We start from the raw sequence: 26,462 nt of genomic DNA on the forward strand, positions 1-26,462 counted from the left end.
AAATATTCCAGACATTTTCAGGAGTGCACGAGTTAAAACAGATTGCTCACTCTGAAGCTAAATATACTATAATCGACTATTCATGGCTGCAAAACCTCAGATTTAACAATAAAATAAACAAGACAGAAACCCTCTTTTCGTCCAGGGCAGTCACTGATGTTGGCATAATACAATGGCTGACACGAGTCTCTGGTTTGACTCCTTTCATGAGGTCAATCACTATTAACCTCGTCAGACTGACAGACAGTCTGAGACAGAGCAGCTCACAGATGGGTCATTGACCACACAGCAGCTAATCACAGATGGTCCCACTGATAGGCATCGGGTTGATTGGGGACATAAAACAAAACATTTAGAAAGCAAACAGATGCATAAACAGGAAATATAAACAATATAAACATGTGTGGACACTGAGGATGCATCTGTTGTGAGGAGGCTGCCATCTAAAGGCAGGTACTGAGAGGGTTTCAGGCCAGTGTGACACATTTTCCTCTAGGTAGTTAGTCAGAGGAGCAGTATTCATTAAAGCAGCCAAGAAATATGCTAATTAATTAGCATGTTGTCAACACATGCAGGCACATATTGATATCCTACAAGCAAATAATGACATAATCATGATGTTGAGGGGAGTAAAAAAGACTGATTACAGGCGGTCTGGAGAGGCATCTTGCTGTTTTCACTGCATGGTCCATATATTGGTTGAATTGCGCTCGGATTCTTTGGCCAAACTATTTATACAAAACTTTCCTGCCAGAAAAATGTCAATGACATTGAACTGACTGCAGGGAAAAACTGCAAAGCATGCAAAACAAAAAATCCTCTAACATTGATGGGACAAACCTGAGCAAGATGAAGCATCATTTTACATTAAAGACAATAAGAAAAAAATCCTGGAGGTAAAGGAGAGTGTGATGTTCATCTGCAGACAGCATGCAGACACTTTTCAGAGATAGAGATGTGGAGACATCTAGTGGACAACCAGGCGACTGTGCAAGAAGGTAAGTGTCAAAATATTGAATGGCCCTTTAACAGTTTAGGATTGGTGTTTGGACTGAAGAGGGAAAAACATGTGTAGGGAATAAGGTTGAGGTTTTTCAATCCTCCTTGTACTCACACTCTGCTTCATGAATGAAAGCTTGTCAAAGAGACTGGTGAATACCTGGATGTGATCTCAAACGTAGGCTGGGCCTCAAGCATTACAAGTAAATTTAAACATTATAAATCTGTACAAGGATATTATTTTACACCTTTGAAACGGCTTCAATGAGCTTGACCAAGGACAATAAGTAGTGGTCTATTGATATAAACTAAAGACTTACATTTTTTTAATCTGGCATTTAACTTTTAGCCCTGAACTGCATTATTACCATTATGACTATGGTTTAGCATCATTTTTATTTATCTTGTTTTTTTTCTATCTTATTATATATATTTTTTAATTTTTATTTTATTTTATTTTTCTGGTATTTATCTGATTTTATCTAATTGATTGAGTTTATCTTTATTTATTTTCTTTTTTAGTATTTTCTTTTCTTTTTAATTATTTCATATCACATTCCTCTATCTTGTTTTAGTCTTGTATCATTTTATCTAATTGCTGTTGTTGTCTGTCTCTGTTCTTTTGTGAAGCACTTTGGGCCTCATGCTTGAATGCAAGAAAGGTGCTATATAACTAAAAATGAGTTGAGTTGAGTTCATGTCAGTTATTCAAAGACTGATAACAATAATTACAGATCAGGTCAGCTGATGGGCAGTTTATAATACTCGTGTTATTTTAGTTTTTTTTTGCATTTAATAAAAAACAACAATTTAATGATCAATTATCCCATGTGCATAAACTAATAAACATGGTTCCCTTAGATGGATCTTTATTTAATTCATAAAATAGGAAAATACTTTGGTGTTTCCTATTGCAGAAAATGACTGATATTTATTTTAATTAATATTGAACTACATTTCTCCGTCCATCATAACAGAGTGTATACAAAAAAAACTGTTTTGGATATGATGTCATTTAGAGAGGGAAAAACGTCATCATTAAGAGAGGACGATGCTGACTGAGAACATGTGTAACAGAATGCAGAATGTAAAACGCACATAAGAGGAAACCCTAACATTGCTCCACAACACGAGGCCACCTGTAGTGACTGCAATAACGTTTAACCTAGAATTTCAACTAATACCTGACAATCTGCAACTGGACTGCTCCTATACCACGTCACCTCCGGTCATCACATGGGACCCTCTCCTCCTCATAATAGTCACTCTTGCTCCCTCCTGTGGCCAGGATGGGGTCCTACAACCATCTCTCAAAGCAAAAGTACCTGACTTCACTTCCTTGAACATCCCAGTAAGGATCACATAATCACTCAAGCCCTCAACATGGTCAGTTATACCAGGAGGTTGGAGTTCCCAAACCTTTAAGTCTGCAAGCCCCAAAATAACAGCCAGAGACTGGAGACCCCCGTTGGCCTAAGGTGGTTAAAACTTGCATGCAAGAACTAGTAAGCCAATCCAAAAACACATTTCTTTGTAATTTAAATAGACTACAAGCAGCAGAGCTTCCTCAGGGGTCATGTGGCAACAAAGTAAAGATGAAAATTGATGACGTTATTTATTTACATGGTTTCATCTCAAATTTAGCGACACATTTTAAATATATTTTTACACTAAAGGATTCAAATATGCAATTTTAGATCATTCAAAATTTGTTTTGTTTTTTCGGAAGGCATCAAGTGACCCCCTGATCAGTGCCTTGTGACCCCCCCAAGGGGTCCCGCCCCCCACTTTGGGAACCACTGAGTTACACTGTGGCGCTCAAGTTATCTGTCCAGTGTCACGCTCCCCTACGATTTCTGATAAGACGATGGATTGCTCGGTTAAAATGTGTCTTGTTAATGTGGCCAACTACTCTTAAACATCTTAAATTACTTATTCACATTCACAAAGGAGAGTTTGTCCTTCCTATTTCTGACAGAAACCTTTCTGACAAAGGGACATGGAATTTATTCATCCTAATGAACTCTGCCTCACAAACATTTTTTATTGGGACTCTAATCGGTCTGCAATAACATTTGTTCATTTGTTGAGCACAAAACCTGTCACTTCATTTGAGTTACAGGTTGTTAAAGTTGGTCAGCTCCAGTCTTTTTTTTCCAAATCTTTTTATTAAATTTTTTCAAACAGTACAAAATGATGTCACACAGGAATAAGAATAAATCAGAGCATCTGCATATAGTAAAACAAAAAAAATCCCGAAGTAAACAAGACAATAGAATAATAAACACCCATTTAACCTGCCAACCCCCACCCTCCCAGCTTCCTAAGGTAGCTGTCCATTAGCGACCGTCTTATTATAGATACTTATAGACAATATAATTAGACACAGAACATACATATACATAAGTACCTTCAGTTCAACAAGCTCCAGTCGTTTTATTGTTATAATTTTCTGAAGCTCCGGTCCTGCTGCTCAATTTGTATCTGAATATCCGGATTTTCTGACCTTTTTTAGAACTAGACAATCATTTTAGCTGATGATTTCAACTTGCACATGCATGATACTACAAATCAAATTTTTAAACATGACTACATATTTTAGTTTTACACAACATGTCACAAAGGGGGTAATACCTTGGACCTGATTTGCTCTTAAGGACTACATATTGCCAAGGATGTATTAATCAGTAATCATAAATGCATCCTTAAACCTCTGTGTAACTGCTGACTCACCATGTCCCAAAATAACTTTTCAATTCTGTGTCATCAAGGCAACTACAGCTGAGCTCTTTTGATGTTCAATGCACCACCTTGCTGGACAAAGTAGCACCTTTAAAGAGTAGGCTCAAGGCTAGCAGTAGAACAGGGTCACAGGTCTGAACCAACGCCTCTTGAAATCCTCAGGGTTAGAAGTACATCACCTTAAAGATCTTTAACAGTTTTTTAATGATGTGGTGAAAGAAGCCAGGTCAGCTTATTTTTCCAACCTCATTTCTTCTTCAAACAGTAATCCTTAAGTATTCGATGACACCATTAGTAACTTAGTTTCACTGCCACCCCCCCACATCATCACATGGTGATAAATAAGTAGATGAGGAGATCATAAGCTGCAGGCATTCTGTGAACACCAGTCCTGCAAACAATAACAGTAAAACTAATTCAGAACAAGCACACCATCTGCTTCACCAAACTACACTGTAACAATAAAGTGCTACTCAGCAGAGATTCAATTTATGTGCATTAATAAAGGAACAAATTAATATTTAACAGTGACTATAAAGACAAAGCAAGTGATGAAAATAAAACCCTCTGCTTTATTTATGACTCTCAGAAGACGGGCTCCTTTATGAGCAGTGATATTTATTACATATGGAGGAACAATTTGGAGAGTGAGTGTTCTCTTAAATCTAAATATTACATAAATATGTATTTTATATTGACACTGTTCATATTGTTCACCAGGAATAGGAGGACTTGAATATTTCTCTTTGGTAGTAAAAGGTTTCACTGTTTTTAGATAGATTGGTGTCAACGCTTTAGCTCTTCAGTGTGTAACTTGAAATTGAAAACTGTCAGGTTTTGTAGTTTAACTTCTGTTCAGGGACTATAAAATGTGTCAAAGACAATAAAAAGAAGCACACTGATGTTATTTATTGATGCTGAAAATGGTTAAAAATGCTAATATTTATTCTATTTATTATCCCCAATTATTTATTATCATTATCATCATAATTTTATGTATATATGTATGTATTTATTTATTTATTAATTAATTAATTAATTAATTTATTATTTATTATTTATTATTATTATTATTATTATTATTATTATTATTATTATTATTATTATTATTATTATTATTATACTTTAAAAAAATATATATATATTTTTTTAATTTCAATTTCAATTTTTCAGTTGTTGAGTGGCCTTGTAATGGGTGGTGGGTGGGAAAGGGAGTTGACATTCAGATGTGACAATTGATGTTTATTCCATATTTTTATACGTTATGTTGTATATCACACTGTCTGTCTAAAATGTTCAAAATCTTCTATAAATAAAGTTCAATCAATATGTTTAAACAGGCTTGTCATGGAGCATCAAGGTTGTATATGAATCTAGTTCATCATAAGAAGGGAATCCATGAACTGTAAAATATCCATGTGTCTTAAATAAAGTGCTGTTGCGTTATTACCTGATGTGATGATATTTTCCCGAAAACACTATAAAGTAGTGAAACTAGCTGATCCATTGGTAGGTAATGTGTGTCCTGCTCTGACTGCAGTTTTAGCTTCCTCCCTGCAGCAGCACGCATGATTATATATAACATGTATTTCCCATTTACCAGAGTGCTGCATATTGGAATGAATGGCTGTCAGTGTGACAGGATTTTTAGAGAATGGCTTACAGACATTTGATCATCACAAAAGAGCACTCACTGATGTTAAACGTATGTATTCATATCTATGGTTCCTTACCTAGTGTTAAAATGTAATTTCTTTCAGGTTAGAACGATAAATATGAACAAAGCAGCACAAAAGTTGTAAATTTGAAAGATGCACATGTACCACAGGCTGCCAGGAGGTGGTGCTGTAGAGTTTAAATTTGTATTCATCCTTTATTTTAGCAAGGAGGACCCACAGATATATTAGCAACTTCATTCATTCATACTTGCAAACCCAAACCGTTCTAAATGCTTTCATGTTTTAAAATAACTGCAACTAATTTCTTTAAGCAGCTCAAAAACATAATATGATATCAGTGAGGGTAGTTTGGCTGTCATTTGAAAGTTATTCCACATCATGGGAGCAATGCAACAGCAATGACTTGATTTCCTTGTAGGTGGTGTCACAGATGTTTCTACATGTGCACATGTAGTCTGCTGCTGCTTTTACTTTACTTTTTCTGCCAGTGTGCAGGTTTGCATGTGTAGAACTGAGCACTTGTGTCTTTGCAGTCTGTCTGCTAAATATGATTTGATTCCAGTTTTGTGTACAAGCTTAAAATTATGCTGCATGTAAAAAGAGAAGAAAATGCATCCTCACAGGAAATTCTGCGGGCACAAGCAGAGTCCGAGCTTACAGCAAAATGAGATTGCATTTTCTGACCCCAGAGACTTGCACAAAACAGCCCCATAGTTTGGCCCATGGTCAGCTAAAGCACAGCTACACTCTGGAACATCACATGTTTCAATGCATCCCCCTACCACCACCTTTCTGTCCTGTATTTACTTTTATCAGCACCCACACACAAACACCTACATGCAATTATCAAGAGCCAGGCTGTCAGTCAGGAGTGTATCAGCATGGAACAGGACAACTCCCTGCAGGAACGATACTACACACTGGACTGAAATACACTCGCTGCTTTCTATTTACTCATTAATATTGCTATTTGATCTTTTGTCTTCATTCATATTCACACAGGAAACTACCTGAGCCCGAGCTGGGAAAATTAAAGCAAGATTGGTCTCACGTCTAAATCCTGCCGCCTGAGTGATTTTTATCTCCATGCTGAAAGTGAGAACGCATCACTACACTGAACCGAAAGCTATTCCTCAAGGAAAAACAGATATGGCTTCGCTATAGTGTGCAAATAATGCAAGACTGCTTGCTCCAGCAAAGCTCAACTTTCACAGCAGGAGAACTTTATTTATTACGTGTCATCTGTCAGGTTTTGCAAAAAGTCCCCTGTTGCAGCTTCGGCTCCTTTTGCAGTACTGGTCCAGGGGTCACCCAGGACAGAGAGTGGGTCGAGCTGGACTGGGCTTTGACTGGCATATACCCCATAGCACCAGTTTCTGGTGGTGTAGCAACTCTATTTATATCCACACTGGGGCTATGGGAATTCAGGAGGCCTCGAGCACAAACATCCCCCCTATGCCAACTCTGTAACTGCGCTTATTTGATACTGCAAACACAATGCTTTCATTTAGCTGGAGTTAAGGGATTATTGATTATACTTTTTAATGGATTGTTTTGGATTTATTAATATAGAGATGATGAAACAGAGCTTAATATAGAATCCTGCTTTTAAAGCTGTACTCGTGCATGGTAGTCCTATTTCCTTGGCGTGTATTTGTATAGACATGCACACAGTAAAAACTTGGCAGGACATAAACACTGGCCCAGTTACCTCTGTCTTGATGTTTAAGAGTTGAGACAAACTGACAGGAGCAGAGGAAAGGAGGAGAGAAGAAGGAGGGGTGCAAGCAAGGATGCTGACGCTCCAAGCTTTGTCTCTGCAGCAGTGAACCCACCATCTCTTCAGAGTGTGATGCTGCAAGAACCTCAGGGTTCACACTTATCTCCTCTCGTTTCATACAAAGATAGCACATGCACTGGATTACTGGATGATGATGAATACACAGAAGACACAGAAGACAAGAAGGGAAGAAAAAGCTTGTTTTCTTCTGTTGTTTTTTTCCCAGAGTTCAGGCTTCAGAAAAACAAGAATTATCTCTTGGGAATGTTACAGCTCAGTGCAGGTTTTCTGTCTTTTCCGCTTTGTCAACAAACTAAAGTGTTTTACAAGATCTGAAACCCAACTGAGCTAACTTGGACAGCTTAACACATGTTGTGGCCACTAATTGGTTGATAGGAGGCAAACGAGCATCACAATTTGTGTCAAATCAAGCACAGAGGAACAATAACTAACAAGTGTTGTGACAGTAAATTCAAAATGGGCTCTCTCCAAAGTTTCATCCTCACAAAAACCTCACACCTAGCAGCTGAGAAAAATAATTGGTTATGTATAGTCAAGCAGAAGAAATCACTTGTGTCCAAGTGGAGAATGTCAGAGAACCACTCGCTCCAGGAGAAACATGGTGCTGAGTTTCATTTGAGGATCCTCTTTGGCAAATTGGTTGACAAAAATGCAAAGCAGACCTTCCATGAGAGGAGAGGTGAACAATTAACTAATGTGCAAAGAGAAGGAGGAGGAAGACTAGCAGAGAGACCTCAAATCTAATGACATAAATGACACGTTAATGTTTAAGATGAAGACTTTTAGACTTCAGACTTTAGACTTTATTGTCACCTTGGAGAAATAATTTTTCACACCCCCTTCTATGTTCCACAGAACACTACAAGACCAGCAAGCTAAAACAACATCAACATTCAAACAAACAGAGTCTGCAACAAGGCCTTGTGTTTAGGGCTGCTCTTGCAGCAGGGATCAGGCGTTTCCCAAGGCGAGCCCTTCTACACCTCTGTGCCTTGTATCTGCATCCTGAGGGGAGTTGGATGATATATGTGTGTGAGGTAGGTGTTTAGTAAATGTGTGATATCCTGTTCTATTGAGGCTGCAATGCGTGTAATGGCCGTGTTGTTTAAATGAAGAAATAATCATTGGCCAAAATTTTGTACTTAATTGTCACTACTGTGAAGCCGTCAGACACCTGTTAGATACATGTTCCTGAGAAGCAGCATTACAGCAGGGGGGCTTTGCATGGATACTTCAAGGGCAGTATGAATGTTAGACAATCTTAAGGACTTAGAGAAACACCGTGTTGAGTTTTTATTTGCTAATGGGTGTCGACGGATCACAGAGAATCCCTTTTGACAAATTGTGTGACAAGAATGTAAAGTAGACATTTAATGAGAGGAGAGGCGCTTGTTATGTAGGAGACAGAAAGTAAGCTTCATTATTAACCCTTAGGTCTGTCATCTGATTGATCTGCAGTAGACATCAAGTCACAACAAATCAAGTACATCAGAAATATAAACACAACTTATTTATTTCTAGTATTCCATCCTGTGTACAGGACTGTATTTATGATTGCTGTTTTGTGGGGTATATTATGTTCCTTTGCACTTTTGCCCGATGCAAATTTCCTCTCAGGGACAACAAAGTAAATCTAATGTAGTCTCAAATAATCTCTAAACACCTGCCGCTGTTCATTGCACAAGCAGCACCTCTCATTGTAGCATTAAATCCATATTTCTTACAGACAAAGGTGGTTTGCTTGATGTGGAAGCATTGATAATAGATGAGAACTATTTACCATGACACATTCTGCATAGATCACTCCGTGTCTGTTATCTAAAAGGAAACCTCTGAGGTGCATGTTCCTGATGTTAAGGAGGTGTAGTTTGACTTTAAAAGCCCTTCAGCAGAGAAGGGACCTTGCATGGGTACTTTAATGACTTAAATCATACATGCAAATGGGATTTATGACAATCTTTAGGGCTTGGAGAAATAGATTGCAGATGTATTCCCTTGCATAAATGGGGCGAAATATCCCTTTAGGCAAATGTATCAACACAAATGCAAAGCAAGCATTTTATGAGAGGAGAGAGCGCATTACTCAAGACATGGAAAGTAGAGAGACTTAAAGAGCAGGAGAGAGACTTTTAAAGCTAATGAAATCTATAAGGCAAATAAAAACTCACCATACAACAAAGTGATATCTATGCATTAAAATTTCAAAAGTGGAAGTTAAAATTGATTCTTTCCCACCTCATATTTCAATATATTTTATATTTCAGGCTTTATATTGTCCCTTTGAAAACTTTGTGGTAGCTTTAGGATTTTAGAGCTCAAAACTGTCTTTACTCATTTCAGATTGGTGTCTTCGTAATCCCTTCTTTCTGCCTCTATCTGAAACACTTCATTTCAGCCACCGTCTCTTTCAGGCAGTTCAAAGCACTCTGAGACCCTCCTTCACTCTTGTCATGATACAAAGTCGCTGTCATGGAGCAAGCTGGTGTTTCTCTATTTGAAATGATCATGTTTTTTTTTTTAACTTAACTGAAACCTAAAAAGTTTGAAGATTGAAAAAATATCCCCAACAGCAAAGAAGAGGTATGTGTTACGCTTTATTATGTCCTTTCTAAGAGATTGGTGATGTCATGATTTGAGCAAATGTTGAATGTGAATCTTATTTAGTTCTTGTGTGACTTTTTCAGCAAGCCGTTCAGTGCAGCCTGCAGTCTCATCCTGGGATTACTCCAAAACACATTTACCTCACAATTAGAAACTTTACCCTCATTCAGAACAAACATCCAACATTTCAACTTAATATTTGTTTGTAAAATATGAAAAAGCACAATACCACCTCTTGAATGAAGGAAAAAAGTTGTTTTTTTTTTAAATTTTATTTTAGCCACACGTGTACAAAAAAACAAAACAAACATATACACCTACCTACCTACCTACCTACCTACCTACCTACCTACATACATACCTACCTACATACATACATACAGTACAGCCTGCAGTCTCATCCAGGGATCACTCCAACACACATTTACCTCACAATTAGAAACTTTACCCTCATTCAGAACAAACATCCAACATTTCAACTTAATATTTGTTTGTAAAATATGAAAAAAGCACAATACCACCTCTTGAATGAAGGAAAAAAGTTTTTTTTTTTTCAAAAATTTATTTTAGCCACACGTGTACAAAAAACAAAACAAACATATACACCTACCTACCTACCTACCTACCTACCTACCTACCTACCTACCTACCTACCTACCTACCTACCTACCTACCTGCCTACCTACCTACCTGCCTGCCTGCCTGCCTACCTACCTACCTACCTACCTACCTACCTACCTACCTACCTACCTACCTACCTACCTACTTACCTACCTACATACATACATACATACAGTACAGCCTGCAGTCTCATCCAGGGATTACTCCAACACACATTTACCTCACAATTAGAAACTTTACCCTCATTCAGAACAAACATCCAACATTTCAACTTGATATTTGTTTGTAAAATATGAAAAAAGCACAATACCACCTCTTGAATTAAGGAAAAAAGTTTTTTGTTTTTTTTAATTTTATTTTAGCCACACGTGTACAAAAACAAAACAAACATATACACCTACCTACCTACCTACCTACCTACCTACCTACCTACCTACCTACCTACCTACCTACCTACCTACCTACCTACCTACCTACCTATCTACCTACTTACCTACCTACCTACCTACCTACCTACCTACCTACCTACCTACCTACCTACCTACCTACCTACCTATCTACCTACATGCATACATGCATACATGCATACAGTTCAGCCTGCAGCCTCATCCTGGGATTACTCCAACACACATTTACCTCACAATTAGAAACTTTACCCATATTCAGTATGAACATCCAACATTTCAACTTAATATTTATTTGTAAAATATGAAAAAAAAGCACAATACCACCTCTTGAATGAAGGAAAAAGGGTTTTAATTAACTAAAGAAATAAACAAAAACAACAAGAGGAAAAACAAAAACTTATTTTTAAACAAATCCACAAGAAAAAAACAAGAACACTAAGAACACTCAGGTAAGGTTTGACGTAACACATCACAATGAACAAACGCAGAAGGGAGGAAACACGGCATACTACACACTACCTAGAAATGTACTACATACTGCGTTTGAATTTGGTATGTAGTAGTATGACTTCTATTGGATCTGTTCTGCAGGATGCTGGGTCAGAGGTTTCAAAAACAGCCTGTATGCACACACTGGATAACGAGTAACGAGACACAGGTGAGTCCAACGAGGCACAGGTGTAGACAATCACAAAGGAGGGAAAACACAGGAAGTAAAACAAGGCCTAACACACACAAGAAGAATATACTACAAAATAAAACACTGAAAACCAACTCAACAACAAGACCACAGGAAATCACACAGTGAGTAAACAGACAAGATACTAAATACACAAGAACACTGAAAGGTCATGAATGAAACACTGTAGATGAATCACTAAAACACAACACTGGGAAGACGCAAGGATAACTCTATACAATAAAAAAGAAATCAAAGACAGAATACAAAAAAGTAAATAGAAAACAAAAGCAACTCATGACAAGTGTTTTGTTTTTAACTCTGTAAAGCATTTTAATTGCTCTATGTATGAACTGTGCTCTATAAAAAGCTCGCCTTGCTCATGTTGAGACCAGAAATCCTTTTCAGCAAATTGGAGGACAAAACTGGGAAAAGGCAATTGATGAGAGGAGAGGTGAAAGTTACCTGAGGCAGTGAAAGTAAAAGAATAATAAAAAGGTAAAGATTAGATTTGATAGAATAAATACATAATATTTCCATATATTGAAGAAAGTTTGACATAGACTCACACATAGTTTCATTCAAGGTGTTATGTAATTTATTATGCACTTGAATGACGCACAAAAGCATGTTCTGCGACATAGCTGTGAAATTCTAATGATCATAAGTGGCTTGTTGAAATGTGAGGGGACTCCAGAGCCGTCACAGATCACCTTTGTTCGATGGCACTTCAGCCCTCAGCTCAGAAGCACCTCTGAATTGTATTTCTCATGCTTTTTCAGAGGCGTCTTTCAATATCAATATCAGCTCAAAGGAGAAAGGGCTGCACACGGATGCTTCCAGGATTTTCATCATATTTTTTGTCTTGTTTTCATTTGTCAGCAAATCTAAAACAGGATTTTCTAAGAAGGGAAATTAGGCCAGAGAAAAAGAAGACATATTACGCCCGTCTTCTCTTGCTGCTGGAGCTGCTCGCCTCAGCAGCTAACTGGTTCAGGGTGTTGACACATAATGGCATCAGCAGGTCCTCTAATCCGCAGAGATCCTGGTCACACTCCAGCTGTGTGTCAACCTTAGCCATAATGGCAGCAAAATAACACATTTACCCTAAAGAAATCTCAGAGGCCCACTGGACTACAGGGGGCCGGTTTCGTAAAGGTTGTGTTTTCTCCTTGCTGAAAAAAAACGATTTCACATCTCTTCTATCAACGGAGGAAAATACACGTCTCTCTAGATTAACCATAATGAGGAATAAGGTGTTTACTAAACCATTTGAATAATTCATCCACAAGTATGATTGTGTCTTTTTTCCCATTGCATTTCTCTTCTTGCACGAGCCAATCAGAAGCTTTCTGCACCTTGTTTCCATGCTGAGAGCTGCGTTAAATATTCATGGAGAAAAGAAAAGGGTTTTACATCATGCTTGCTAAAGTTGTATGACACCAGACGCAGGAGGATGAGAGAAATGTCTGAGGAAGAAGATGAAGAGTTATTACATGCTGGCTTTAATTTCTTACAAAGCTCTGAAGTATTTTTTGTAGAGGGATGAAGGAAAAACTTAAGGGGAGGTCTTGATGAAGAATAATGAGATTTTGATCCCACTTTGTCACTGTGTTCACCATTACTGCAGTCTGGAATCTTGTTATACTCCAGAGATACATGGGGTATCTTAAAGGGTTTGATTTTTTTCATTTGGCTTTATTAAAACTCTGGCTTTCTTGAGGAATGTGCCTCGTGTTAAACTGCCTTTTTCCACAAAGGGTAACTTGTCATGTCAGTGGGAAACACACAGAAGTGAATGATAAAGTTACAATGGATGAATTCCATTCAGCTGCCTCAGCTCTGTGGTGCTGGTATTTATTCATGAAGGCTCACTGACACTTGAGCAGCAGAGTGCCAGTTTCAGTGCTGTTAACACCTGGGATCTTACAAGTCAAAATGATGATGCTGAAAAAAAGGTTAAGGCTAAGAACCTCGGTGCAACCTCAAAGTGGAAATGTTATGAGCTGTAGCTAAAGTATATGGTTTATAGAACAACTGATGTTTGCATTTGAATCCTTTTTTTATCCGTTTGGACAGCTGAAGAGAGACAGGACATGCGGGGAGTAGAGAGTGGGGGATGACATGCAGCAAAGAGTTCTTATTGTTGAGCCAGCAACCACTGCACTAAGGATTACAGCCTCTGTACTTGGGGTGCCACTCCAATTAAGTAACTTTTAAAATAAAGTGCATAACATAAACTGATTTTCTCACTTCTGCTATCTCTCTCCCAACAGTATTTGCCAAAACAGGGAAAGCACAGGTGTTACTCATAACATAATCAAAGCTTTCACACAGCTAAAGAGAGACAATGAGGCAGTAAGCAGAGCTGCAACATATCAATGTTTGAAGTTACACATTTTTCAACAGGACAACATATCTTGATATTGTTAATAATGACCTCTGCCCGCACTGTTTACTTCCAGTCTGCTTCCTGGATGGGTGGAGCTTCAAAGTCTGTAGGGAAGCATAGAAGGAAGTCAGCTCACCTGTGTAGTGAATCCTTAGAAAACAAAGAGGCCAGCTGCCCATATGCGGAGCCTTCATCCCTCAGAAAGCTTGATGTGTGTGCAAAACTTGTAAGTTTCATTCACTTTAAACATTTTGGTTTGTCTTATTGATTAACTTTCTGTGGAAGAAAATATTTTTCTTGTTCCTGAAATCATGCAGTGATGGTTTGAGATTGACCAGATTTCAAGTCTCTACACAAAGATACCTTTTTAAAACATGCATGTATTTCAACTGAACTGTAACCTCAAGTTAGTCTGTTAAACTGCATGTGGTTTCCATTTCACCAGCATTTTAGTCACTGACATTTTAGATATTCATGTGATCTCTTGAAGTGTATAACTATGAGACCTTTTAAGCCATAAACATGCCAGAATCTGTACGTTTTGTTGACCTTGCAAGAAAAAATTGGGGACATTTAGAGGTCAATGTTTTCCTGGAGACCTGTAAATGTACAACCTTGCTATTCAGCGGATGGATGAATGATCTTGTTTAAATTATCAACATAAGAGTTTGGATGTATAAGCCAGATAAATTAGATTAGATTAGTCTGGAATCGCTTTACTCATCTGTCCAAGCAGACAAGACACTGAGCTGATAGAAACCCTGAAACATGACTTGTTTTTAGCAGATAGCAATATCCCTTCAATCCAAATATTCCTCAAACGGTTGCACTCTATTTAGGTTAGCACATTTCCCAGCGTACAGCATTCTGACTCATGTAATGACTGGGACACGCTGTTACTACAATAGAGGATGTCTGCTGTGAAAAGAGGTCATTTTGATTTTGATTCAAAACAACCAATCACTGAACTTTGATTACAGCCCACTGAGCAGCTTTCCATTTCAGACAGCTTCTTGTGTGGGAAACAAAATTTAAATAATTCTCACTGTGTTCGCTTCATGTTTCTTGGCCTTGAGCTTTTTACTCCTTCTTCTTCTCTGATCCATATTTAGAAAGTTGGCAGTGCCCTGTACACCTGGGGGTCAATTAAAGCTCCATTAGAGGGCTGTTGTTGTGGGAGAGGTTGTACCGTTGGCCAGGGGTCTGATTTGAAAAAAGAATCCCTTTTTAAAGCTAGATATTTACATTTCCCATGGCTCCTAAAGCTAGAGATTTAAATGTGTTTGAAATATGTTTTTTTAATCTCAAAAGAGAAGCTGATAACAGTTTGAATTAAACCTAAGGAAGCTCAAAGACATGCATATATACATTTATTTTTTACTCTGTTTTCCTGTGGTGCAAACAGTGCAAGGACCCTTTATAATCCTTGAGATTATTGTTATTTCAGTCCATGAATTAATGCTAATTTGGTGGCTTTACCATATATGAAAAGTGATGAAAGCTGACCTTTGCATCAGGCTTGGGTAAAATGCTATTATGTATGAGTTTCACATACGGGAAAGGAAATAATCTTAATAGGGATCCTTCACAGTTTTTAAGAGAACAGCCCTTTTGGCCTGTTTCACCTCGACTGATCAAAGATGATTTATGTTTGTTGAAGGGTCTGATTTATACCACTTGGCCTGAAATAAATAGTTCTGGCATACTCGGTGGCCATGGTCAATTAAATGTATCAGCACTCCCAACTATTTTTGATATTTATAGGCTCTGTGTCACAGGACGTGTCAACATAATTCAGGTTTTGGCAAAGCAGAAGGTCAATCAGAGCGAATTGATCTGGCCTTGGCTGAGCTGTGAAGTTGAGAGGTGCATTATGCAAGATGAACCTGATCCTCTCCTCCTAACACTGTCAATGAAAGGTGTTGACCCAAGTATTGATGACTGGACTCCACTTTTTTTTTTTGCTCGAGTAAGCACAGACCCCCCCCTTGCACACATCACCCCACTACAGTGGTGGCTGGTCATTGATCGATGCAAAACCTGTCTTCAAAAAAACTGTTGGTGTACTCTTGCTGCTCTTCACAGCCAGGGGCTCACAGGATGCCGACGCAATGCAGCGAGTGGACCACGGACCTGCGACCTATCAGCTGTACTACCCCGTCCTTGCAAGGTACAAGACATTCCTTCTTTTCCATTTTTCCAACTGTGTGTACTTATGGATATCTGAGGAGGACCAATTCCTTGTTTACAGTAATTATTCAATGATTTATAAATGTGAAGACCTTACTGCTTGCACTGTTGTGTTTGCATATTCATGCCTCTAAAACAACAGGTAGAGATGGAACATGATTTTAATTTCCAAGTAGATGTCATCACCACCAGTGAACCTAATTACCTCATTACTGAAGTGTGGCTCTGATTGGATGTAATCATATCCCTGCAATTGTCTTTGATTCTGTGGTATTAAATTCAGACATTTCTACTGTTTCATTTCTGCCTCTGTTCACGCTGATATTTGAAACACAGGCCCTGCCATCAATCTGAAATGCTGCTTTTAAAGTGGACCATGAATAATAGAGCAAAGGAGACCCCAGTGGCCTGTGAAATGTAGAAACATCTATGGTGAGAAATTGTCTGCTTATAGCTCTGGTGGGCTTCACACCTGAGCTGGAAAACAACATAAAAAGCCAGACAATGTTTTAGTTATAGGCTGTGTGATTAAAAAAGTAAAAGAAATGTAGAGCAGCTACCTTTTAATTTAAGAAAAGGCTTATTATAAAACTACTTTTCTATGCATCAGACTGTTAAATATTCTATAATACATCTGGGGTATAGAAATCGATTTTAAAAGACTTGAGAAAAGGCTGTTATTTGGAACTTTTGCCTCTGCTCTATGTTCACATAACCTTTTATTGTACACCATCCAGACATCTGACACAATACATCTTGAGCCACTTGAGACTAAATGTGACTGGTAAAATGTGAAAGTTTGAAGAGAAATGGACCAGAATAAATTTGTTGTTTTTTTTTGCAAAGTTTGACTGCTGACAACTGGTGTGAGATGTACAGTTCACAGAGTGTGCATTTCAGTTCACCAAGCCACAGTCAAAGTATGTTCTCAGGCAATTTCTGTCCCAAGGGACAGAGCTGAGTCATCCAAGTTGCAAAAAGAGCAGAGTGAGATTTAGGGGCCACCTGGGGTCCTTGTAGGGCCAAAAAAACAGAGACAGTTCTGTCATTTGTTCTTTGTTTTCACCATGGAGAAGCTGCAGGGATGATCATGTGGGACTTTTCATAGAAATTATTAGAGCCTTGTTCTAACAGTGACATATATACTGTGGTGGTTAAGAGGGGATTAAGCTTGTAGTTATTTCCTTTATTCCAAACTAGAAGATGATAGAAATGTCGTGTTGATCCGGCAGATGGCGCTGATGCAGTGCCTCCAGAATCCAGTACCATGCACAGCAGAGCGCACCCCTCTAGTTCTGTAACAGTGCACTACTGTGGTGTCCAGGCATATGTTTGTGGGGGTGAGGAGGAGCAGGACGATGGTGCCGATCTCTTATCAGCCTTGATGAGGAATTAGTTTTTACCGGAGCTTACCCCCCCCTCCTTCAGTGGCCTTCAGGATGTACGGGGATGGAGAGGGCACGGTGTGGGACCGGGTCGGGCGGCCCCACAGGGACTGTATGTGCTACCTTGGACCTCCGACCTCTTTGATGCCGATGTAAGACATTTAAAGTTTGACTGATGCGCTGCAGCAGAGGGAGAGAGGCGAGCTGCACCTGTTGCGCACGAGATTTCAAAGCTTTATTGATGAAGAGAAACGACTCTGTGAGAAGAAATGTACAAAAGCGCACCAGAGTTTGATGTGTTTATGTTACAATATTGGGGAAATCACTTGCTACAATTTGTTGCATGCAAATAAATGTTTGGGTAATGCTTAAGTTGGACGTGTGGTGGATTTTACGCATTTTGTTTGTGTTTTTCTTTCACGCGTGTGTGGTTCCATGACAGCTGAGAGGTTGTCAGGTCACTATGTTCTAGATTTTCAGATAGATAACACGATTTGTGATATAGTGGATGATACTTTTTTCTCACGGTGAGACACACAAACCAGCATTATCTTCCATTCTTTGCATATTCAAACGATATAGGGAGTTTGGCTGGATGCAGTTGTGCGAATCAGTGCCTATACATGCTGTCACAAGTGTTCCCTCTGATCATGATCGATCCATTAGTTTCACATTAATCCTGTTACATTATATGCAGGAGTTGCACAGTGCATAGTATACACCAGTTGCAGGAGCAGTCACTTCCACTTAGTATCTTTCACTGTGTTGTTGTGCGGATGCAGGACCAGTGAAGGATGAAGATTTCTGGGTTGTGCAGAGGCGCTGCAGGGGCCCTGTACGCCGGGCATCCCTGGAACAAACAGCACTGACTCCTCTAGTTCAACCAAAGAGAACTTATCCTGTCTTGTACAAGGTTTACAGTATTCCCTCTCCCCTTAAAAAGCTGTCACTCTGTCTTGTAACACCCCTGTGTCACCCTTTGTTCCCTCTCCTCAGCGGGATGCGCAAGTCTCCCGACGTGAGCCCTAGAAGGCTTTCGGACATCAGCCCTCAGCTCAGACAGCTCAAGTATCTGGTGGTGGACGAGGCCATCAAGGAGGACCTCAAGTCCTCGCGCTCAGTGGAGGACATCAACAGTGCGTCCATAGAGGAGCGGATACTGAGGATCACCGGCTATTATGGATACCAGCCTTGGAATGCAAGCTACACCAGTGAGTTTTTAACATTGCATTAACCTGTTATGTGACTTTACAGTATGCAGCAGTTCATTAAGAGGCCATGGAGAAATGTTGGCCCACACAATCAGGCCATTAGTCTCTGCAGGCTTCAGATCATATTAAAAACAGTGATGATAAAAAGGGTAGTTAAGCATCACTTAGTTTTTGGAGGTGTAGCTTGTTGTACTCAAACTGACATGGTTGAAAGCTTCATGTGGGTGGATGAAGTGAAAGGACAGGGAACTTGTTAGATGTTCTCACAGAGTCTGGACTCATCAGTTTTCACTGAAAGTTTTTAACATTCAGAATAATGAAAGTTGGAGTTTAACCCTTCCATGCTTGGATTACTGAACAACAGCCCAACTCATTTTTGATTTTTTCTTTTTCACATCCAAGAACAGGCAAGGGATGACTTTTTTTTAGTGCATGAGGAGATCAAACTATCTCATCAATTGAAGGTTGCCAAAACAGCAAATGTTACAGGAGAGCATGCATCTGAATTTTGACTTGAGAGCTCTACTCATAGAAACACATTGAATGAAACTGACAAGATATGCTGCAACAAGTCTGTTTTGTGTGTGTCTTTTAAATAAACCTTCACATTCCAGTTCAATAACTAAAATCTGATGATTTACAAAAAAACAATTCTGCATTCAAGTACTGTCAAGAACAACAAAGCCTCATTATTAAACTAATTACAACTGAAACATAGCCAGCAATGCATGATATCAGATTAAGTGGACATGTGGTCAATCATTTTCTACTTCAAACTTAATATTAATTCTTGGTAATTTTCACAATAATGATGCTCCTTAGTTGTTGCTTAAGGTTACAGAAAATTTTCACCTTCAAGGTCCTGATAGAAAAAGAAAGATTTGAATGAATTCCTGAGCATGCATGGCACTTCTGATGTTCCTTCTGTTGCCCATCTTGATTTAAAGAAATTCTGGCGCATTCACAACATCTTGTCATTGGGTGGCAGTGTATGGGATAACTTACTGAGGGCCTCTGAAGTGACTGTGAAACTATTCCTTAAATTCCCAATCATTTATTAGAAACAGGTGTTGAATAGTCGTCCACTGTAGTGGTTGCTGTGTATGAAAGGGTTAAGATCAGTCTGTAGATTTTTTTCATGCAGTTGATGCAGAAAAAAGTTATTTTCCCCATTTCAGTTTGGACTCTTGTAACCTTAATGTGTGTTTTTACAGTTGTGACTTCCACACTTCAATATTTAGAGAGAGGATAGATGGGAATGTGGTCCAGTTTGGATTTGTAATTAAAAGTGATCTATGTCTTGCTGTATGCACACCAGAGAGAGAGGAAACAACTGTTAGTTAATTATGTGAATGTTTTTGCAGCTTCCCTACCATTTTCTTAACCCTCACAGGGTGATAAAAGTCTCCATGTTGCACTGCTTTCTAACCAGAAGTACATTCAGACATTTCAGCTCAATATTTTTTAAAGCTTCTGTAATGAACTCGCTGTTTGTGTTGATTTTGGTGCCACCTTTGGGAAGAGTGATCTATTTTCTCTTTGCTGCTCTTGCCCTGCACATGCATAGTTAGTGTTTTCCTGCAAAATATGTCTTCCTGCTTTCTTTAACAGTCAAATGTATTACTCCCTGTGGTTATTTGCTTTGTGATAAAAGGGATTTTCCTTCAGTCTGATTTTGATGGTCCATGTTGCAGCAGTTTCAGTCATCAAAAACTACAACATAGAAACTGTTAATGTTTTTGCAGATGATCTTTGATTTTGCAGGTTATAAAGAGGTATCATTGTTACTTTCAGCCTGTTTCATAACCAGACAAAACTCCTAACAGGGGCTTTAAGGCAGTGTGAATCACATTATAGTCAATGGAAAGGGTTGGTTGGAGAGAACATAAATATATACCAGGTTTGAGTCACCACAATGCTGCTCACCATCTTCATGATTATCACTGAATCTGAATTCACACTCACCTTTTATTCTTACTGACTTGGTGAAGCATCACTGTTGCTGTTGGTTGCAGCAGCTATGTTTGCTTCACTGGTGTTTGTTGAGCTTCGAGTTGGACAGTGTGATGCCGCCCAGAGCAGATACATCTTTGAAGAAAAAAGTTGTCAACACATCTCTACATTCCCTCTGTTATATCCTCTCCCTCTCTCTCTCTATCACTGTAGAACATTTGCATCATTTTTTTTTCTTGCTTGCAGCTTTAAGCCCACGAGCCAGGTTTGCTGAATGATGGATTACAGTCTTGCCTCTCTTGCTCTTCATCTATAGGAGCTCTTTCCCCGCGGTGGTGTCAGAACAAACGGATATCGTAATAACTGACAACCTTTTGTTCTGTTGTTTGTTTTGCCGCTCGGGTGTGTGAATACACTCGGAGGGATTTAGCTGGCTGATGATTTGAAGAAGGTTGAAAAGTCTATACATCGCCCATGAAGGACTGCAATATTAATTAGCTTTAAGCCTACTTCAAAATGCATACGCATATACCTAACATCAGAACACTGCAGAGTTCCCAGGACAGCTGCTGCTCAGACCTGAATGTGCCTCTTTCATGCTTCTACTGGTGCTGTGACAAGTGATGGGACAGTCAGCTGGTACACCCCACTGTGCTTTCTATGAGTTTGAGTATTGAGACTATGATTCACTCTGGAAGTACACACTTTTTAACAAGAGGAGTGCTGCAATTTGTGTTTCTCTCGCTAAGCATGTTTACACTGTTGTAGACATCCCTGGATTCCCTCAGGTGCTTCATTCATGGGTTGGTCCAATTATGTTGATAGCGTAATACAGCAATACTTTCTGTAGCAATATTGAATCAGAACAGAGGTTTTGTAATTAAAAGCACTTATTTATTTTGCATTGCAAGTACAAATTAAGCTTTTCAGAAATGAACGATGGCAAAGCAGCTTAATTTTTAAAACGCATTTAGCACATGGAGGCAATACAAACTGCTTTACAGAGTAATACAATAAAAGACATAGAAATATAATTAAAGGAAGCAGGAATAAAAGTTCTAGTTGATGACAGTAATTATTTCAAACTCATTCAAGTGCAGAATTAATGTGCAAATAAAGATATGTAGCCCCTTCAGCAACCAGGGGAATGGAAGTACGAGATGCATTATTTAAAACTCCCTTATTACCCAGCTTTCTTACTGATCACCTGACTGTCTTAAATACTTGATTCTGATTGGTCAAAACAATATAACAACATTAATTAATTCTCAAAAGCGAAGGTGACACCAGGGCCAATCAATCTGGGATAGGGATTCCAGCACATTTCACCTCTGCCTGTCGCTGACACTGTTGCAAAAACATTGAGAGACATTTTTTGGGGGACATGATTTGCAGTGAGATTGGGATTATAAATCACCAGATATTTTTAAAGTTATATTTTTGGGGTATTTTTGCCTTTAATGGACAGGACAGCTGAAGAGAGACAGGAAATGTGGGGAGAAGAGAGAGGGGGAGGACATGCAGTAAATGGTCGAGGTTGGAATCGGACCTGCGACCTCTGCAACGAGGGCAAAAGCCTCTGTATATTGGGTGCGCTCTTAGACCGATAGGCCAACCCAACGGCGCCCCAAATCAGCAGATATTTTAAGGAAATGCTAACGATATGGCTAAATGTTAAAATGCAACAATATTGTATCTTAGTGAATGTATCATGTAAAATTTGTACAACTGAGTCTCTGGTTATGCATTCCCATTCCCTCCAGTGACACTGAACAACATCTGTAGCCAAGTGTCATCTGCTATGGGGATGGTAGAAGCTCAGTCTGTAGTAATTTGGTTTGGAGAACTGAACGATCACTGGTTCAAGTCCCTGCACAGACCAAGGTATGGAACTTGGGAGGTGGCAGTTCACTGAGCACCTACTTGCCTCGGGGGACTGTCCATGTGCAGCCCACTCACTCAGACATCTCTCCACAAATGCATATCTATAGGATCCTCTGTGCATGATTGCATATTCATGGCCTATATGTGTTTTGCATGTTCAATAACAGGGTGTAAAGATGTTGTGTTTTCAATAAACACTTCAGATATTTATGAATGCACCATGCTCTAAAGGTTTCCATATGGTGTGTTTGATTTACTAACCGACACCCAGTCTGAAATCTATTCTGTCAGTGCAGGTAAACAACACAAATGGAAAGATTAGAAATGTGTTGAAACTGATTCATGATCCCATTAAATTCAGCACTACAGTTATTTTCTATCTAATCGTCTAATCGTAACAGCTGCTGTAGAACAGGTGTAATAGCTTTGTGCTTGTTAAAGTGCTTTTGTTTTTGTGGACCTGAATGAGAGTTTGACCCAATCCGTCCATTTTCCCATTATCACACAAACACCTCTCTTTAAATAAACAAGCAGGTTGGCTTAATCGCAAAACACAATATTTGTGCATAGAGATGAAATGCTCCCCAGGCTGAAAGGGAAGTTAGACTGAGAATCCAAGTCCAGAAGGTTTACACCAACAAGAAATCAGCCTTGCCTTTGTGAGAGAATTTGGCAAAACTGATGGCTAGAGCATCTGAAGCATCTAAAACAGCTCTTGTTGCTACTCCTAAAGTGGTTCAATGAAGGAAAAGCAGTGAACTGGCGACAGGGTCATGGATCCAAGGCTCACTGATCTGATGTGCCTTGGGAGCGAATGCTGGCCTGTGCGGTCCGATCGAACGGAAGAGCTATTGGAGCTTTAAATCGCTGGAAAAAGTGAGTGCTGGTTCTGATGGAAAGGTGTCCGAACACAAAGTGCACCGCAGCTGGTTGCATCAAGCACCCTGTAACTGCAGACCTACATGAACTCAGGCATGGGGTCATGATGTAACGGCTTATCAGTGTATTCTGAAATTAAAAAGCTGTTTACTTTGTGAAGGGCTGTGTTAGATATTGACCAATACATGTGCCTTGGTTAGAGAAGATATGCAACCTACAGAGATGGTAGTCTGTCACCTAGAACAGCACTTCGTTAACCGAGTCATTGCAATTAGAATATTTCAGGTTGAGTTGCAAAGTTGCATCAGACAGTTTTCTGTGAGCATAGCTATCAGGGGACACGTCACCTCAGAATGAATGCTGTTGCGTTTTGCCTTTCAGGAAATGTCCAGTTCACGTTGCTCACTTTTGCTCTGTTTCAAACCAATTGAATGGAAAGTAAAGTCAAATTATGTCATGAACTAACAGTGGACTGCGCTGTGGTGCAGTGGTTAGCACTGTTGAGTTTGCATGTTCTCCCTGTGCATGTGTAACATGGAACTTCCACCAGATCCGTGTCCGGTCCGTCTCCTATCCGCTGCGGTCCGTCTCCATGCTCTCTCATCTGTCAACACCCACCGGTTGCATTTTCTGAATGCAGCACGGAGCAGGACCGCCGGACAGCTGGAGTCATGTGACCGAGGTTTTCTCATGAATATCCTCCTCCTCCTCTCCTCATCCATGTTGTCTTTCTGGTCCTCTGAAAACCTCTGACCTGTTGACTCCAGGCCCCAGGCCTGGCTCCGCTCATCATGGCGGTCTGTTGTTGTAGTTAAGTGAAATAGGATCTGGTGATAACACAGTGTTTTTTTTAGAAAAGTTAGTGGATGTTTTAATTTAGTTTTGGTGCCTGACTTCCTGTCCCGCTCCATCTGCTCTGTGCATATTGATGCGTCATGCTCCGGCATCTGGCCAAAATAGAAGTATTGCGTATCTGATCTGTTGTGTTCCAGATCAGAGACTCAGCTGGAACGCAATGGAGCAGATCTAGTGGGAGTTAACACATTGACTGGAATAGAATCCTTTCAGATCCTGTGCTGTGTTGGATCAGAGACGGACCGGACACGGATCTGGTGGAATTTGGCTGTAAGTTTCCTCTTGGTTGATTGGTGACTCTAAATTGCCCATAGGTGTGTGTGCGTGAATGATTATTAGTCTCTATGTGATGGACTGGCAATGTGTCCAGGGTACACTCCGCCTCTCGCCCAATGACAACTGGGATAGACTCTAGCCCCACCCCCTTGTAACGGATTGATACATGGTCTAAACGACACAAATTCTTGTGCAGTCTAGTTGCAGTTCAGGAAAAGAAGTACCTGGTAACACATTTCATAATGCTGCACAGAATTAACCCCCTACAGTTACAATGACCTGCCCCACCTGTGGCCAGAAAGCTAATGGCTTACAACATGTGACTGACGCTGAAGGCAGCCACTTCACAGAGAGGTGGGAGGCTGAGTAATTCACAGCGGCGTGCAAAGAGATCTCTGTTTGTTTCATTTAGCAGCACGCTCTCCAAACTGGCACATGTGCCCTTCACACAGGAGTAAGCAGAGTGAGAGGGAAAGTGGAACAAGTAGTAAAGCTTTAACTGAGGCTGAGGATGAAAGGTTGGCTCTGTGACTCAGCCTTTCTCTGAGAGTTAATGAATCATCTGAATATTCTGATGAGGAGTCTGCTGGGAGAACAAACATGCAGGATGCTGTAATATCTCTCCGAGCAGAACCGAGCCAAATACATGAAAACCTCTCGGTTTATCAAACATGCCTGTGAGTCACTTTCCCCTTGAGTGATGTTCATGCCACCTCAAAGCAGAATTAACCAAGAGCTTTGCTTTTGATGTGGAAGATGTAAGTGAATTATACGACAGGTTTGCCCCTTTTATCTCAGGATGCCTCAGCTCTGCTTTTAGGCTGCGTTTAGCTTGGACCAAGCTGCTGTGCAACTTACCCTTGCACTCTTTTAACTGTAATACACTGATAAATATAGCCAGTTCTTAATTCTCTTTTTTCAAAATACATCGCATCAACAGAAACACACTCACTGCACTTTAAAACCAGTTGTATAGAAGGACAGAGATGGATGTCTGTATCAAAGAAAAGGTCACTGGATGCTGCAGGGAGGTTACTTGAGAGAATATATCAAGCTACAGTTTTTGTATATCTTTAAAAATCACTGTTTTCTGTAAGATATTTCTTTGTTTTTTTTCTGCATGTCAATTTGAAAAGCTGCAGCTTAAGATTCATCCTCTGAGTTAAGAGTGAAGTTGTGCAAAGTTAGAGCAAGAGACCCTTGAACATGCATGGGTTCAGCTGCAGTGTAAGCAGCAGGTTGATATTACTATCAGTGCTGCTGCTGCAGGAGTTTTGACATATTATCTAATACATACCCATTCACCATGGAGGATAACTTCTTCTGGATTCCAACACAATTCTCATCTTATAAAACCTCACCCACATCCCGATTAATAAAACATAACCAAATGTCCTCCCTGCAGACTGATTAGATTTTTACCCTGAACAGAAATTGAATTTGATATATCACAGCTGCAGGTTTAGTCTCAAAGATAGGAGGGAACTCTCTTCACACGTTGTAGGAAATGAAAAATAAAAACCTCCTTTTCAAATCCAGAGTGTCATCACTTTTTCCTTTTGCCTGAAGACTTGTCAGGACATCAAACACTAAAAAACGTTCAGCTGAAATTATACCACTTCAAATCACCCGGAATAAAAAAGCTGAGAAGCTACCGGGCATTTACTCCATCATGTTCATTTAAGTGTCTTCCCTCTACGTTTCTCTTACTGTTTCAATGTTTATGTGAAGTTATGCAATCATTATTCACACGCACAGAGGCTCTTTGGAGGACAAGATCTCTGTCAGACCTGCATTTGCTGCGTCTGGGGAATATAACGGAAAACCTGAAGCTGTTTCTTTTAATTTAACTCACAAGCTGAACTTTGGATTTTGTCATGCTTCCTTACTAGGGGTGGGAAACAAAAA

At 39.5% G+C, this 26,462-nt stretch overlaps 2 protein-coding genes and 1 long non-coding RNA gene across 4 annotated transcripts in view; 2 read left to right on the forward strand and 1 right to left on the reverse strand.

Annotated features, from left to right (window-relative positions):
- Positions 1 to 2,394, reverse strand: part of foxn2a (forkhead box N2a) — a 62,249-nt gene extending 59,855 nt beyond the window's left edge. Inside the window, exon 1 of one of the 2 annotated variants that reach the window (XM_034682123.1) lies at positions 2,184 to 2,394. Coding sequence is in view for 1 of the 2 variants with exons in the window: in XM_034682122.1 (XP_034538013.1) it covers positions 2,098 to 2,117 (20 nt within the window). In the remaining variant the exon portion in view is untranslated. Of the gene's footprint in view, positions 1 to 2,097; positions 2,133 to 2,183 lie in introns of those variants that run through there. The other variant, XM_034682122.1, reaches the window with a different exon arrangement.
- Positions 2,395 to 11,551: 9,157 nt separating this feature from the next.
- Positions 11,552 to 26,462, forward strand: part of slc35f3b (solute carrier family 35 member F3b) — a 112,485-nt gene continuing 97,574 nt past the window's right edge. The window contains exons 1-4 of the mRNA XM_034682770.1: positions 11,552 to 11,654; positions 13,995 to 14,147; positions 16,007 to 16,091; positions 18,493 to 18,707. Coding sequence (XP_034538661.1) covers positions 16,033 to 16,091; positions 18,493 to 18,707 — 274 coding nt within the window. The 5' untranslated portion in view covers positions 11,552 to 11,654; positions 13,995 to 14,147; positions 16,007 to 16,032. The remainder of the gene's footprint in view (positions 11,655 to 13,994; positions 14,148 to 16,006; positions 16,092 to 18,492; positions 18,708 to 26,462) is intronic.
- On the forward strand, positions 16,448 to 17,890 carry LOC117812151. The gene is made up of 2 exons (XR_004631147.1): positions 16,448 to 16,543; positions 17,344 to 17,890. It is a non-coding gene; the product is annotated as an uncharacterized LOC117812151 (long non-coding RNA).

This window comes from Notolabrus celidotus, chromosome 4, assembly GCF_009762535.1.
Source record: "Notolabrus celidotus isolate fNotCel1 chromosome 4, fNotCel1.pri, whole genome shotgun sequence".
Classification (NCBI taxonomy): domain Eukaryota; kingdom Metazoa; phylum Chordata; class Actinopteri; order Labriformes; family Labridae; genus Notolabrus; species Notolabrus celidotus.